Source organism: Podarcis muralis, chromosome Z (genome assembly GCF_964188315.1).
Source record: "Podarcis muralis chromosome Z, rPodMur119.hap1.1, whole genome shotgun sequence".
Lineage (NCBI taxonomy): Eukaryota > Metazoa > Chordata > Lepidosauria > Squamata > Lacertidae > Podarcis > Podarcis muralis.
The window spans coordinates 4,768,190-4,782,327 of record NC_135673.1 but is presented as its reverse complement, the minus strand read 5'-3'; the positions used below and the strand labels follow the sequence as shown (position 1 = coordinate 4,782,327).

Below are 14,138 nucleotides of genomic sequence, written 5' to 3'. Positions count from 1 at the left end.
GAGCTGCCTTCTGCCAAGTCAGACCCAATGATTCCTCTAGTTACATACTGACTACACTAGCCAGCAACAGCTCTCCAGGTTTTAGAAAGCAGCCACTCCAGGTCCTACCTGGAGTCCTTTTGCATGCAAAACACAAGCCCTGCCTCTGAGCTGTGGTGCTTCCTCAGACAAATCACATAAAAAAGCAAAACATCTTTGACTTACCGGAGGACCAAGGTCTCCTTTCAGTCCAGGAAGCCCCATAACAAACGGAAAGAGAGTGGGCCCAATAGGGTCAAACAGCTGATACCCATCTGTGGCAGCTGGGGTTGCAATATCAACATTCTGCACATTTGCTCTGAGGACAGGATAATGAGCTCCTTGAATTGGTTTGGCATCTGGGACAGTAGTGATGGTCAGATCTGGCGTCTTCAGTGCCAGCAGAGTCGTTTTCTTTGGTGCAGGGCTCTTGGTTACACTCCTGGGCTTGTGCTTCGGGGTCACGGGGTGGAGACTGCCAGGAGGATCCATTGTCTTCTCCATCATTGGCTTTGTGGTGTTTGCTGCTGGAGATCTGATGGTTTGGCTTTGGCTGGTCATCTTTTTGGTCACTTTGCCCACCTCCTTCTTTTTTGTCCCTGCAGTGGGGCTTGTGGCTGAGTAGGGGAAGGCAGGTAAAACATTCTTCCTGGTGGGCAAACGAGATTTCTCTGAACCAAAACTGGAAGTGGCATGAGGCACCCTGAGGGCAATGGTGGTTGTCCGGAGAGCAACTCTGGAGAGCCAATGGCCTTCTGTGGTGGCCTGGTGGAACACGTGGACTGGTACCTGTGCTTCAGTGTTGGGCAAGGCAGGAGAGGATGCCACAATGGTCTTGGTGGCTTTGATAGTCGGCCGCAGAGCTGGCAGCTTCAATGGCACAATGGTGGTGGTGGGTGTTGCCATCAACTTCTTGTTCCTCTGAGGAGGGGTGGACTTGAAGAGTGGTGATGGAGGAATCACAGTGGTCAGATTCTTCAAGCCCAGAAGAAGTTCCGTTTGCAAGGGAGTCATTTCAGAAGCTCTTGGGTCATTGGGAAGTAGCGGGACAAGAGGCGGAAGATTTGGCCGGTAGGTATCTGCATGCCTGCATTGCTTTTTCAGGTACTTACAGTAATTATGAGCTGCCTTGGCAGAAGGATAAATATCAAACTGGCAAAGGGCACCTTCAAACTGTACTGAGTGCTGGTTGAGCTTCCCTAAGAGGAATGACCCCTCTGGATCCAAAGCCTCATCCTTTTTATGGTGCAAATCTGCATGCACGCTTTGCTTCCCACAATAAGTAAACAGGGTCACCACCTGGCCTTGGATGTTGATGGCCAAATTGTGCCATTGTCCGTCATGGATGTTATAATCAAAATAAACAGAGCGTTTGTGACCTACGTAGACTATGACCTTCCCAGGGATGAACTGCACCCCTAGCTGCAGCTTTTTCTTTTTGCTCTTGACAGTGAATAAAAAAGCACTGTTGACTCGATGGGAGCACAAACTCAACACTAAAGCCAAGTCCGTGCCAAGCTTGGCGGGAATAACCCTGCTGACAGGCACCTCGATGCGTGCTCGCTGGGTGAAGATGACCCCTGACTTGAAGGGGATGAATCCCTGAGGAACAGAGCGTGATGAGGAGCCAGGCAGCCTCGGACCCACCAAGCCCAGTCTCTGAAGAATGTCCACATCTGGGGAAGAAGGAAAATGTGACCATGAAGAGGTCAGGATCAAGGCAAGCCTGAAAAACAATACTGGATAGCAGAAGTAGCAAAAATGATACTGATTCCAATGCATATTCCTGCATTGCAGTTGGACTAGATGGCCCTCAGGATCCCTTCTAATTCTGTGATTCTATACCAGCAGAGATGTTCTTTTTCTCCCTTCAGCCCTATCCATCATGGCCATTGAGCACAGAGTTGATCTAGATCAGGAATGGGAAACCAGTGGCCTTCCAGATGCCGTTGGACTCCAATGCCCACCAGCCACGAGAGCCTGTGGTCAAAGATAATGGTAGTCATAGTCCAGCAACATGTGGAGGGCCACAGGTTCCCTACCCTTGGACCAGAGGAGCTCCAGGAGCCAATTGAGGATTTCCCGGGGCTTAATCAGTATTATGATTCTACGTTTACTTTCAAGCCGATATGTGCTTAGGATTATCACTCAAGGATTGGTGCCTGATCTCTCCCACTCACCAGTTCTACATTGCTTAAGAAAGGGATGGGGGACTGTGGCCCGCAGACTCCCTCCAGATGTTGGAATCCAACTCCCATTAGCCTGCATGGCCAATGGTCAGGGATGTTGGGAGTCATGGTCTAGCAACATCAGAGGGATCCCCACTTCCCCATTCCAAGTTTAGATCTTTAAAGGTTGGAACCATTACTACAAATTATGCCCAGAAGCCAGTGCAAGTTGTACAATATTGCTGTCACGTGTTCCAGCTGCCTGGTCCCTGAGCTGCTGCATTTTTACACAAGTTGAGATTTAAACTTACGAAGTGAAAGTGAAAAACCCAAGGCTATTTTTAAGGCCTCTACCAAAACAGTCCAGAACATCCGGCCTCCTCCCCCTCCCCCTTCACAGTCACATATGACATTAAGTCCTCTGTATTCCCAGAGCCAGAAAGAAAAATCTGCAAACACAAATGAGAAGCCGCCAACTTCTGTTAGGCTGACATCTTGCCATCTCCTTGGACCAGACGAGAAAGAGAAGAGCACAAATCCCTACAATGGGGGGAAAACCTTGTAGTATATTTTATAAAACAGCTGAAAGGCAATTAGACCCTTTTCCCCTATACTTCCTGCTCACAAAGGGACCAGTTGGCGGGGGAGGGGGCAGTTTGCAAGCTTCCTTTTTGCTTCCAGGAATAACACAGACTTCATAACACAGAAGACTGCAGATATATTCCAGAGCCAAGTGGAAGGAACATGGAAATTGTCACTCCTCTGCTTAATGCTGGAGAGAATAGGACTGACAGCTGCCACCAGTGTGATTTTTTTTTTGAAAGGTGTGTTTGCTCCTGGACAATTGAATCTCTCCCCAAGAATACCGTCCTGGAAGAGAACTCTGCCAACCTTTCTCTCTCTCAAAAAAGGGGTAATTGTGAACATGGTGTTCCACTACACCAGGCAAGGGAAACTTGTGGCCCTCCAGATCACACTTGACTTCAACTTTCATCATCCCTGGCTGGTTGGAGTCTGACAACATCTGAAGGCTGCATTGGTATATACCATGGAAGGGTTCCTGCCCATGTGTAATGCTTTGCTTTCTTCAACAGTTCGGAAACGTCAGCTGGTCCACAATGAGGTGGCTGGAATTATTGCAGTAGCCTGATAGTAGGCGCATATAACTGTGGTCCTGCTCCAACTGCCCCAGTTATCTATATGTTGGACTACGTTGTTGCTTGCTGGAAGTTGTGCGGTCCAAGCTTTCGGCTGCTGTTATTGGGGAGGGGCTGCCTTGTGGGCTTCAGTTATAAAGTATTTTTTACCTATGCTGATGCTCTGAAACACATCGCAAGTCACTCGGAGACCTTTTTGTACATCAAGCGACATAACCAGTCTGAACTGTTGCTTTTGTTGCTGCTGTTTGGCACACGGTAAGCCCGCAACTTATGCAGGGGTTACGTTCCAGGGATCGTGCCTAAAGCCAAAATTCTGTCCAGTCAAAACACATTGGGTTCATCAGCAGGTGAGATAGCCAAAGTCTTTTTTTCTGGACGCTTGCTCCCTTTCTATTTATTTATTTGTTCATTCATTTGCTTGCTTGCGTGCTTGCTAAGCGCATAAAGCTGAATACGTAGAAGTTCAATGCGCATAGGTTGAGGCCTTACTTTACTAACAATGTCCTAGCTTCTGTCTTACTGTTGTCTAGGAACATAGGAAAATGCCTTCTCCTGAAGTAAGACCTTTGATCCATCTAGCTCAGTAATGTCTGCACTGGCTGGCAGTGGCTCTCCAAGATGCTGGGGCCTTCTGCATGCAAAGCAACTCTCTGCCACTGAGTTACAGTCTTTCCCCATACAGTGGGACCTCGTGTTACGTACCGCCCTCCTTACGAATGCTTTGGGTTACGAGCTCCGCTAACCCGGAAGTAGATGCTCCCGGTTGCGAACTTTGCCCCAGGATGCGAGCGGAAGTCACGCAATGGCGGTGCGGCAGCAGCAGGAAGCGCCATTAGCGAAAACGCACCTCATGTTAAGAACAGTTTCGGGTTAAAAACGGACCTCCTGAACAAATTAAGTTCGTAACCAGAGGTACCACTATATACCTTCCCATTGCCTCCCTCCCTCAAATATAAATCATATCACAGGCAAAACTACATCAACAGCCAGCAGTCTTTCCCCACCCACACACTTCCATCTTCCTCACCTCACTTCCATATGAGAAAAAGGAAAAAGAATCAGTTGTTTACTGGAAATCAAAAGCACTAGCCTTGATCTGCAATGCATTGAACCAGCTTTAAGCAGCTTATAGCCCTCAGCCTAAATTTCCAAAGCCCTCTGCAAGCAGGGCAGTGGTGGCATATAACTCCATATCCATCTATCTATGAATTATAAATTCACACGCTTTTGTCCTTGGTCCTGCCCACCACTGGCAAAAGACAGAATGAAGCCCTCAAGAGAGAGAAGGTTGCCTACCCACACCCTAAACAATATTGGATCTGGTTACTCTAAAGCAGGCATGGCCAAACTTGGCCCTCCTGATGTTTTGGGACTACAATTCCCATCATCCCTGACTACTGGTCCTGTTAGCTAGGGATGATGGGAGTTGTAGTCCCAAAACATATGGAGGGCCGAGTTTGGCCATGCCTGCTCTAAAGAGCACACACACACACACATCTGCCTGAGCTTTGACATTGACTAAAGGGTCCCTGTCCACTGTAACTTTACCCTAGCTCTGAGTCAGTCACACACACTTCTTTGTGGTGGCTCCACAGCTCTAGAAAACTCACCCAGCTGAGATTCAGCCAGCTACCTTGTTGCTGCCTTTTAAATGGAAACTAAAACACTTATTTTTAAAAAATCAAATGGGCTTCCAGTGGTTGATTTTGGCTATTTTTAAAAGATTAATTTAGATGGTTGTATGTTAATTGTGTTGGATTGGATTGTTTTAATTAGTCATGTTTATACAAGGGCCACCAACTTTTTTGGGCCGGGGGGCACATTTGGAATTTTCAGAAAATACTGTGGGAACCAAGTCACAAAATGGTTGCTGTGGAGAGGTGAGTGGGAAGGGGTGGGAGAAGTGTGTATTGTATTGTATTGTATTGTATTGTATTGTATTGTATTGTATTGTATTGTATTGTTCTTGCTTTCACTTTGTATTTTGTGTTTTTATCTTGTATTTTTATGCTGTGAATTACCCTGACATCTATGGATGATGGGAGGTATACAAATTTAATCAACAACAACACAAAATGGCTTCTATTGGGGGGGGGGGTAGAAGTGGCTGAGCCAGAACAAACAGAAAAGGAGTAGAGGGAATATCTATGGAGACTTTTTGTGAGCATCATGTTGGTGACCCTTATTCCATCATGTTCCAGCCCCCATTTAGATGTCTTCTAAGAACTGTGCTATTCAGTCCTTTGCAATGTAATGGTTTTACGGGCATTTTTTATTTCTCTTACTGTAATTTTGTATACTGTATACTGATTTGCCATATTTTTTAATGAAAATGCGGCCTATACATATTTAAATAAATAAATAAGGTGGAGATGGTTACATGTGTGTCGCAGGGCCTACTGCCAGACTAGAAACATGTCAGCATTCCCTAGCTCCACTGGGAGTGGAGAAACATGAGTGAGAACTCCAGTACAGTATATTAATATGGCCATCCCCCAAAAGAGAGAGGGAAACAGCTAAATATTTTAGTCCTCCTTTTCTCAACGTTAGCATACAGCGCAGACTGAAAAATGTTTGCTTAAGTGATTTCGCCAGATGTTCATCTCTTACGTGAGGAAGTAATAAATCGGACAGGGAGGAGGGAGATTACATTTTATAAAAAAAGCTAATACCACAGGTTCTGCTCCTCTCTCTCTCTCTTGCTTTATGTTTTGCAAAAATTGATAAACAGACTCAGCTTCAAGAAACTTTCTTATTTTCAGTCTCCACACCTTTTTTTTTCTCTCTTTCCTGCATATTTTAAAGCACAATTTTGCCACTCATATTGCTCCTAGTCACTGCTATATCGCTATAAACCCTTCCAGGAGCAAAAGAGGGAGGCTAAGGAAAGTATCTGCCTGACATTACCAAAAAACAACAACAACCCACACACTTTTGATACCTGGTCCCCTCCCCCTGCGAAGATGGGGCTTCAAATAATCATTGTGTTGTAGCCAATAGCACAAGTCAAGGATAGGGAATCTTGCGGGGGCACATGTGAGGCCAGAGGCAAAGGTGGGAGGAGGGACAAACATAAATTTTACCTTTGAACTTTTGATGTGGCCTGAGGAAAGAGGGTATGGCTAGTGAGGCCATGTGGTCTGAGGTGAAGTCCAAGGGCCATAGTGAGATGCCTGAAGAGCCATATTTGGTCCCTGGGCCTGAGGTTCCCCCCAACCTAGAAAGGTTTGTGATGCATGCTTAGTTATGGCATATGTGAGGTGTCCGCAGTAGTTTCCTCAATTTGTAAATGTGCCCAGAGATCCAAACTGTTGGCAACCACAGTTAGAATGTCATCCTAGGATCCAGCAAGACTTGGAGTTGAAATCCCACCTCAAACCATGATACTCATTTGAACCAGTTACTTTGAGCATTCCAGAAAGGGCTGAATATTGTTACTAAGATATCACAAACACAGGGCTTTTGTTTAAAAACAACATCATCATCAACAGCAGCAGCAACAACAACCATGACTGGATTCTCCCTAGAAATGGATAATCCAAATTATATCAGGGGCGGCAGGATATGGGCTGACATTTCCATTAGGGCAACTGATTCCACAATACACCCCCTTTCTCTAGCCCTAATTAACCTCACAGGGCTGTAGCAAGGTAATATTGTGGGGGCCGGTATAGGCTACCCTGTTTTACTTGGAGGAAGGCCTGGTCCAAATTGAACGAACAAATATTCTGAGTTCTCCCAGGTGGTAGAAATAGTCATGGAAGTCCAGCATCAGGATAGGATCCAGGCAAGATCCACCACTATGGTGACACTTGCCCAAAGATCCTGACCATGCCAGTTGTCTCTCAACCCCACTTAAATTCCCCACACTGCCCCAGAGCAGTGCTAGGGCAGGAGTATCGTGAGAAATTAAAGTGGCACTTTAGACCCAGCACAGCAGCCAAGCTCTGATCCTGGCACTGCTACCCACTAGTGTTGGATAAGGCCACCAAGGCCCATTTCTGTAAGAGAGGACCACACTGCAAGGGTGTCTACCTTAAAGCTGGAGAGAGACCTGGTGGTGAGGCAGAGGGAGAGAAGAGATCTGAGCAGCAAGACCCTTTCAAGGGCTTCAGCAACCTGTCAAGAGCCTTAAAACACTGGTTGCCTGCTGGTGACACAGGAAGGTCTTCCTCTCAAACTTTGCACAAATCCAAGGGAGACGGTTTTGCTATTAAAGGAGAGGGAAAGGGGGTGAGCTCACCAACCAACAGATGTTTGGACAACGATGCATACCAACAAGGCAGCTGTGGCAATAGCACAGTGACTCCTTTTGGTTATCCTTAAAAGGGGGGACATCTCAGGAGTTCCTCCCGTCCTCGGATTTTATTTATTTGTTTACATTATCATTATCATTTAGATTTCTTACCCGTTCTTTGCCATAAGGTCTCATGTGCTAGTTACAAAAAATACAGTATTAAAATCAATGAAAATTTACCATTAAAATAATGGTGTTGGTCCTAAGATTATATATGCTTATATAAAAGTGTGTGTCTGTGTTTTATGGAAAATCTCCCTGCCGCCAAACATCCCGTCCTCTGGATGGAAAGAAAAATAGACAAAGACCAAATAAATAAGCAAAGGGTGCAGTGTGTGTGTGTGTAATCAGAGGCCAGCATATGACGAAAGCTACACATTGAAAGTGCCAGACATACTTCTGTGAGGAGGGAATTTCACAGCTAAGGGGCTACCACGGAGAATGCCCTCTCCCAGGTCACTATTCCCCACAATTTTGAAGATGGTGGAGCTACCAAGAGGGCCCTCTCTGACAATCTTTACATCCAAGAGGGTCTATAGGGATGGAGGCAGCATTTCAGATATTTGAGGCCCAAGACTTTTAGGATTTGAAACACTGAGAACTCACATAACCCCTGCGTTAAAGGGACTGCAACTGGTGGCCTCATTCTGGAGTACCCTGAATTGTGCCTAGAGGAAAGCAGGCCACCAGTTGCAGCTCTTTCAGCACATAAGTTATTCCTACCCTCGATTTCTCCAGTGAAAATAGGGATGTCCTGAAGAGGCTCCTCATGAGGCTGGAAGAACATTAACCGGCTGTGAGGTGTGGAGGCCGCTCCCTACAAAACCTTTTCCACTTGGCCTAGGGGGCTGGGCCCAGTCTCACCAGCCCTATTATGTTAAATATGTATTCTGTAGTTGACCTCCTTTGTAATGTTCTATTTTGAAATCTTTAAGGTACTATTTTAGTTTTCTATTATGTTGCTTTGACTGTTTACTCTATACAGTACAGTGGTACCTCAGATTACAGACACTTCAGGTTACAGACGCTTCAGGTTACAGACTCCGCTAACCCAGAAATAGTACCTCAGGTTAAGAACTTTGCTTCAGGATGAGAACAGAAATCGCGTGGCAGTGGCACGGCGGCAGCGGGAGGCCCCATTAGCTAAAGTGGTACCTCAGGTTAAGAACAGTTTCAGATTAAGAATGGAACTCCATATCGAATTACGTTCTTAACCCGAGGTACCACTGTATTTGACTTTTTTCAGATTGTTTAATTCTTTTATTGATTTAATATGCTGTAACCACTTTTATATTTTTCTTAAAAATATAAAGTGGTATAGAAATTATATATACACAAACACACATATATACTGGGGTAACCCAGTAATATGTGTGGGGTATAAATAGTAATGTATATAGTACAGTGGTACCTCAGTTTACGAACTTAATACATTCTGGAAGTCCGTTCTTAAATCAAAACCGTTCTTAAACCGAGGCGTGCTTTCCCTAATGAGGCCTCCCACCGCCAGTGCTCTTCCACCGTTCAGATTCTGTTCTTAGACCGAGGTAAAGTTCTCAAATCAGGACACTATTTCCGGTTTTGCAGAGTTTGTGAACCGAAGCATTCTTAAACCGGACTGTTCTTAAACCGAGGTACCACTGTATATGTATATAAAAACATAATAAAACATTAAACAAAAAACCTTCCCTATACAGAATTGCCTTCAGACAGCTTGGGGGTCTGGTAACCCTTCCAACATTTCTCCAATGAAAATAGGGACGTCCTTAGGAAAAGTGGGACATTCCAGGATCAAATCAGAAACCAGGATGGATGCTCTAAATCAGGGACGTCCCTGGAAAATAGGGACACTTGGAGGGTCTGGGTTATGTGAGTTCTTAGTGGGCTACCACCATGTATCAATTACCACTGTACTATTCTATCTACTCATCAATTGCTGTTGTAATGGATTTCATGCAAGCACAGGCTTGTTGCTAAGTGACCACATCCAGCCAGACCTTGAGCTTATGAAACAGCCCTTAGAGACTTGTATTGCCTGTCGTCAGCCCTTCAGCCACAGGTCATTGAGTGTTAGTCAGTGTACAAGACAGTATGTTGCACAAACTTGTAGGAGTCAGTCTTTATTCATCCCTTCCTTTCACAGCTGTTTAGTGCAGTGGTTAGGGTGACTGAGAGAGACCCAGGTTCACATCACTGCTCTAGTACAGTGGCCATGTGACCTTCTCTACGGAGGGGCAGCCTTTAGTTCTAAAGTATCCTCTCTTTGAAGGGTGGTCTGGTTTCAAAATAAGGTACCCTAACGAAGGAAAACAGGAGGGCTTTGAAACTGCCCATCCATTGTGGACAACACTTGAAGAGCAGACTGAGCAGGCAAACAGGTCGCCTTGGTCACAGCCTTCTCCTACAAGGTGAGATGAATCAGCATATGCAAATTTTATGTAAATCTGAGTTCTCTAAGTTAAATAAAGTCTGGTGTAAAGACAAAGGACTGTAAGAAGGGAAAGAAAGAGGGACTGTCCATGATGTGTCACGATTGCATTTCTATTTAAAAGATAGAAATAATTTATTCATTTGCATCTGTACATCAACTTATGCACATTTTATGCAAATATGAGTCCCCTTCTTTTATGACCTGTAGGTGATCACCCTACCAACCAGCCATGAAACTCACTAGGTGACCTCAGCAGCCAATCAGTTTTGATTTTCCTCCACCCAGCTGCCAGTCTCACACCTGACTGGCCCAGTGGATGGGACAGGTTGCGCAGGTCTCCAGCCTAAACCCCACACCCTCTGACATATCTTCATAGGCTTTATTTCCCCACCCAGGAATATATATACAGTGGTACCTCGGGTTACAGATGCTTCAGGTTACAGACGCTTCAGGTTACAGACTCCGCTAACCCAGAAATAGTACCTCGGGTTAAGAACATTGCTTCAGGATGAGAACAGAAATCGCGCGGCAGCAGCGGGAGGCCCCATTAGCTAAAGTAGTGTCTCAGGTTAAGAACAGTTTCAGGTTAAGAACAGACCTCCAGAACAAATTAAGTTCTTAACCCGAGGTACCATTATATATATAGAAGTTTGATTGTTAAGTGTCAGTGCAGTGTGATAGTATTTTATTAAAAAGAACTAGGCCGACAAATGACCTTCTGGAAGGCAGCAGAGCCAACTATTCTCCGGCACAATGTCCCCAAGGGAATTGCCAGCAACATATGAAACTCATTATAATATTGCTGGGCTGTCAGCCGAATGGAAAGCTCTGTGTGCCATCATCGTAAAGCAAAAGGGGAGACTAACAAGCAGAGAGAACACAGCATAGTAAAGCATGTTCTCTGAGGTCGAGCCATGCCATATGGCAATAGTGACCAACAGCTGGCCTACAGGCCAGGGCCAGCCCCCACCCTAGCAATTTTTTGCTGATTCCCTATGTGTCTGGCCACATTCACACCACACATTTAAAGCACTATGATGCCCTTTAAAACAGTTGTGGCCAAAGAACGCTGGGAGCTGTAGAGTTTCAGGGTGCTATAAGAAGGACCACCATTTCCATAGTTCCTCATGACGAGGGACTGGTTATTAAACGACTCAGGGAAATGTAATTGTACAAGGGGTCTCGTAAGAATTCTCAGCACCCTTAGCAAACTACAGCTCCCAGAATTATTTGGCGAGAAGCCATGGCTGTTTAGAACAGTATCCCAGTGCTTTAAATGCATAGGGTGAATATGACCTCTGTTTCCCCAGATAAGGAACTTGAAGACCACAAAAAGAGTCCTGCTGGATTAGGCCAAAGCCCATCTACTCCAGCACTCTGTTCTCACAGGGGCGAACCAGACGCCACAGTGGAAAGCTCTCCAGCAGAACCTCAGTGCAATATTGCTGTATCCGCTAGTGATTCCCAGCAACTGGGGTTTGGAGGCATGCTGCCTCAGGAGGTATCACTAGAGCACTGCCATTGTGGCTAGCAGCCACTGGCAGCAGGAGCAGCGCTTGGGGGAGTGAGGAGACCCTCACACTGCCATTATAAATTGTAATCTGGTCAAAGGAGATTAGCAGTCCTGGTGGGTGTCCTGCTATATCTCTGTAGGCCCTTTGGTGCCCACAGACTGGAATCCCCAACACTGCAGTAATCCAGCCTGGCCATTATTGAGGCACAGATAACAGTGTCCGTATCCTCTCCCTAAGAAGATAAGCAGAGCCCTGCAGGATCAAGCCAAAGGCCCTTCCGCCTTTCTCTTCCAACCACCCACATGTGCTGAGATCACCACCCCAGTCTGCATCTGTATATGAAATCACATTGCTCTTACACATGGAATTATTTTAAACTGTTTTATATATGGAACTGATTTTTCTTATGTAATAATTGGAATTGCTTATTTGTTTTATAATTGCATTGTAATCTGTTCTGGGGTCTTAGGGTGAAGGGTGGGTAATAACTCAAATTAATAATAAATAAATAGTCTGGCATCCTGCAATCACAGTGGCCAACAAGATGCCCATTAAGGGAACCCCGCAAGCAGCACCTGAGTGCAACAGCAGCTCTCCCCACTTGTGATTCCCAGCACCTGGCATTTAGAGGCAGTTACTGCCTCTTACATGGGACGCAGGTGGCGCTGTGGGTTAAACCACAGAGCCTAGGGCTTGCCGATCGGAAGGTTGGCAGTTCGAATCCCCGCAACAGAGTGAGCTCCCATTGCTCGGTCCCTGCTCCTGCCAACCTAGCAGTTTGAAAGCACGTCAAAGTGCAAGTAGATAAATAGGTACCGCTCTGGCGGGAATATAAACAGTGTTTCCGTGTGCTGCTCTGGTTTCGCCAGAAGCGGCTTAGTCATGCTGGCCACATGACCCAGAAAAACTGTCTGCGGACAAAGGCCGGCTCCCTCGGTCTGTAAAGTGATATGAGCGCCACAACCCCAGAGTCATTCGCAACTGGACTTAATTGTCAGGGGTCCTATATCTTTTTACTGCCTCCTACAGTGGAGATGCGGGTGGTGCTGTGGGTTAAACCACAGAGCCTAGGACTTGCCGATCAGGAGGTCGGTGGTTTGAATCCCCACGACGGGGTGAGCTCCCGTTGCTCGGTCCCAGCTCCTGCCAACCTAGCAGTTCTAAAGCACGTCAAAGTGCAAGTAGATAAATAGGTACCGCTCCGGCAGGAAGGTAAACGGCGTTTCTGTGTGCTGCTCTGGTTTGCCAGAAGCGGCTTAGTCATGCTGGCCACATGACCCGGAAGCTGTACGCCTGCTCCCCTGGCCAATAAAGCGAGATGAGCGACGCAACCCCAGAGTCGGCCACGACTGGACCTAATGGTCAGGGGTCCCTTTACCTTACAGCGGAGGGACAGCAGCTTGAAAGGAAGCTGTTGCTTCAGCAACGAAGCAGCTCAGCCAGGAATTTTACAAAGGAACTGGAGGGTCCCACCCCTTCCTGGCTCACAGGCCCGGATCTGGGCAGGTACTTCCATGCATTTCCTCTTCCTCCTGAATAGCCTCGCATGCAGCTAGCCAGGCACTTTGGAAGTGGCTCTGATGCTCCTGTGTGGCTCACTGTTTCCTCTGCTCCTGTGCCCTTGAACGACACAAGACGGGCAGGTCTGAAAGCTGGGCAGGAACCGAGGCAGCTGGTTGTTGGGTTGTGAGGAGGGGAATGCCTGGAGCAGGGAAACTCAGATTCAATGTGGAGACCTGCTGGAGGCAGTGAAGAATGGTTCCTTTGGGCAACTGGTACACTGCCCAACCAACCGGTCTGCCCTCAGCGAAACCCCACTTGCCAGACTTCTTACCTACAACCAGTCCAAGAGGTAGCCCTGCATTTCAGCTTCCTCTCTCTTAGCCTTGGAGAACTGAGCAGGGAGGAGTCTAGTTTTGCTCCCAACTAGAATTAGTTGGCTCTGCCTGTCATTGTCTCTGGCTCCACCTACTTTTGAGCCTTCCTTGCCTTCCTCCATGCTAGTCCCAATGGCAAAGAGCCACCACTGACTGGCAAGTCTAGCTCCCCTTGAGGAGACCTGGGGTTTGAAATCTGGGCTGGGGCTGAATTTTGACAACTCCTAACATTTTGGAAGTGGAACATGTGGCAGCAGCAGAAACAAGAAGACCCACTAACCTCATATTCAGCCTGCAGCCACTTTGAATGGGAGAAAACCCATTCTCTCTTGTAGCAGAAAGAGTGCATTTTTCCTACTCCTTCCCTCCATAACTCAGCAAACCCATTCCATATGGCATATGGAATGTGTTTGCTGAACTATAAACCCTCTTCAGTGAAGGCAGGGAAAGAGGAGGAAATGGTTCTGAAGGACAAGCAAAGAGGCCAAGCAATGACCTGCATTAATGGGAAGATGAGAAGGACCTTTACACCATCTACTTCGCAAAGTGAGGCAGAGGAATGTCTGGATCTCCTGGGAGATCACAGCATGATTTGCAGTAGATTGGTCAGTTTCCAGTGTCCAATTGCTTAACTACGACACAGCAACAAAATGATCCCTTTTTTCAATTATGC

The 14,138-nt window shown here is 46.5% G+C and overlaps 1 protein-coding gene across 3 annotated transcripts in view; it reads right to left on the bottom strand.

The window, feature by feature from the left end:
- Nucleotides 1-14,138, bottom strand: part of COL27A1 (collagen type XXVII alpha 1 chain) — a 256,136-nt gene that overhangs the window by 229,517 nt on the left and 12,481 nt on the right. For all 3 annotated transcript variants that reach the window (XM_077922728.1, XM_028714253.2, XM_077922727.1), the window contains exon 3: nt 205-1,694. In XM_077922728.1, the coding sequence (XP_077778854.1) occupies nt 205-1,694 (1,490 nt within the window). The remainder of the gene's footprint in view (nt 1-204; nt 1,695-14,138) is intronic.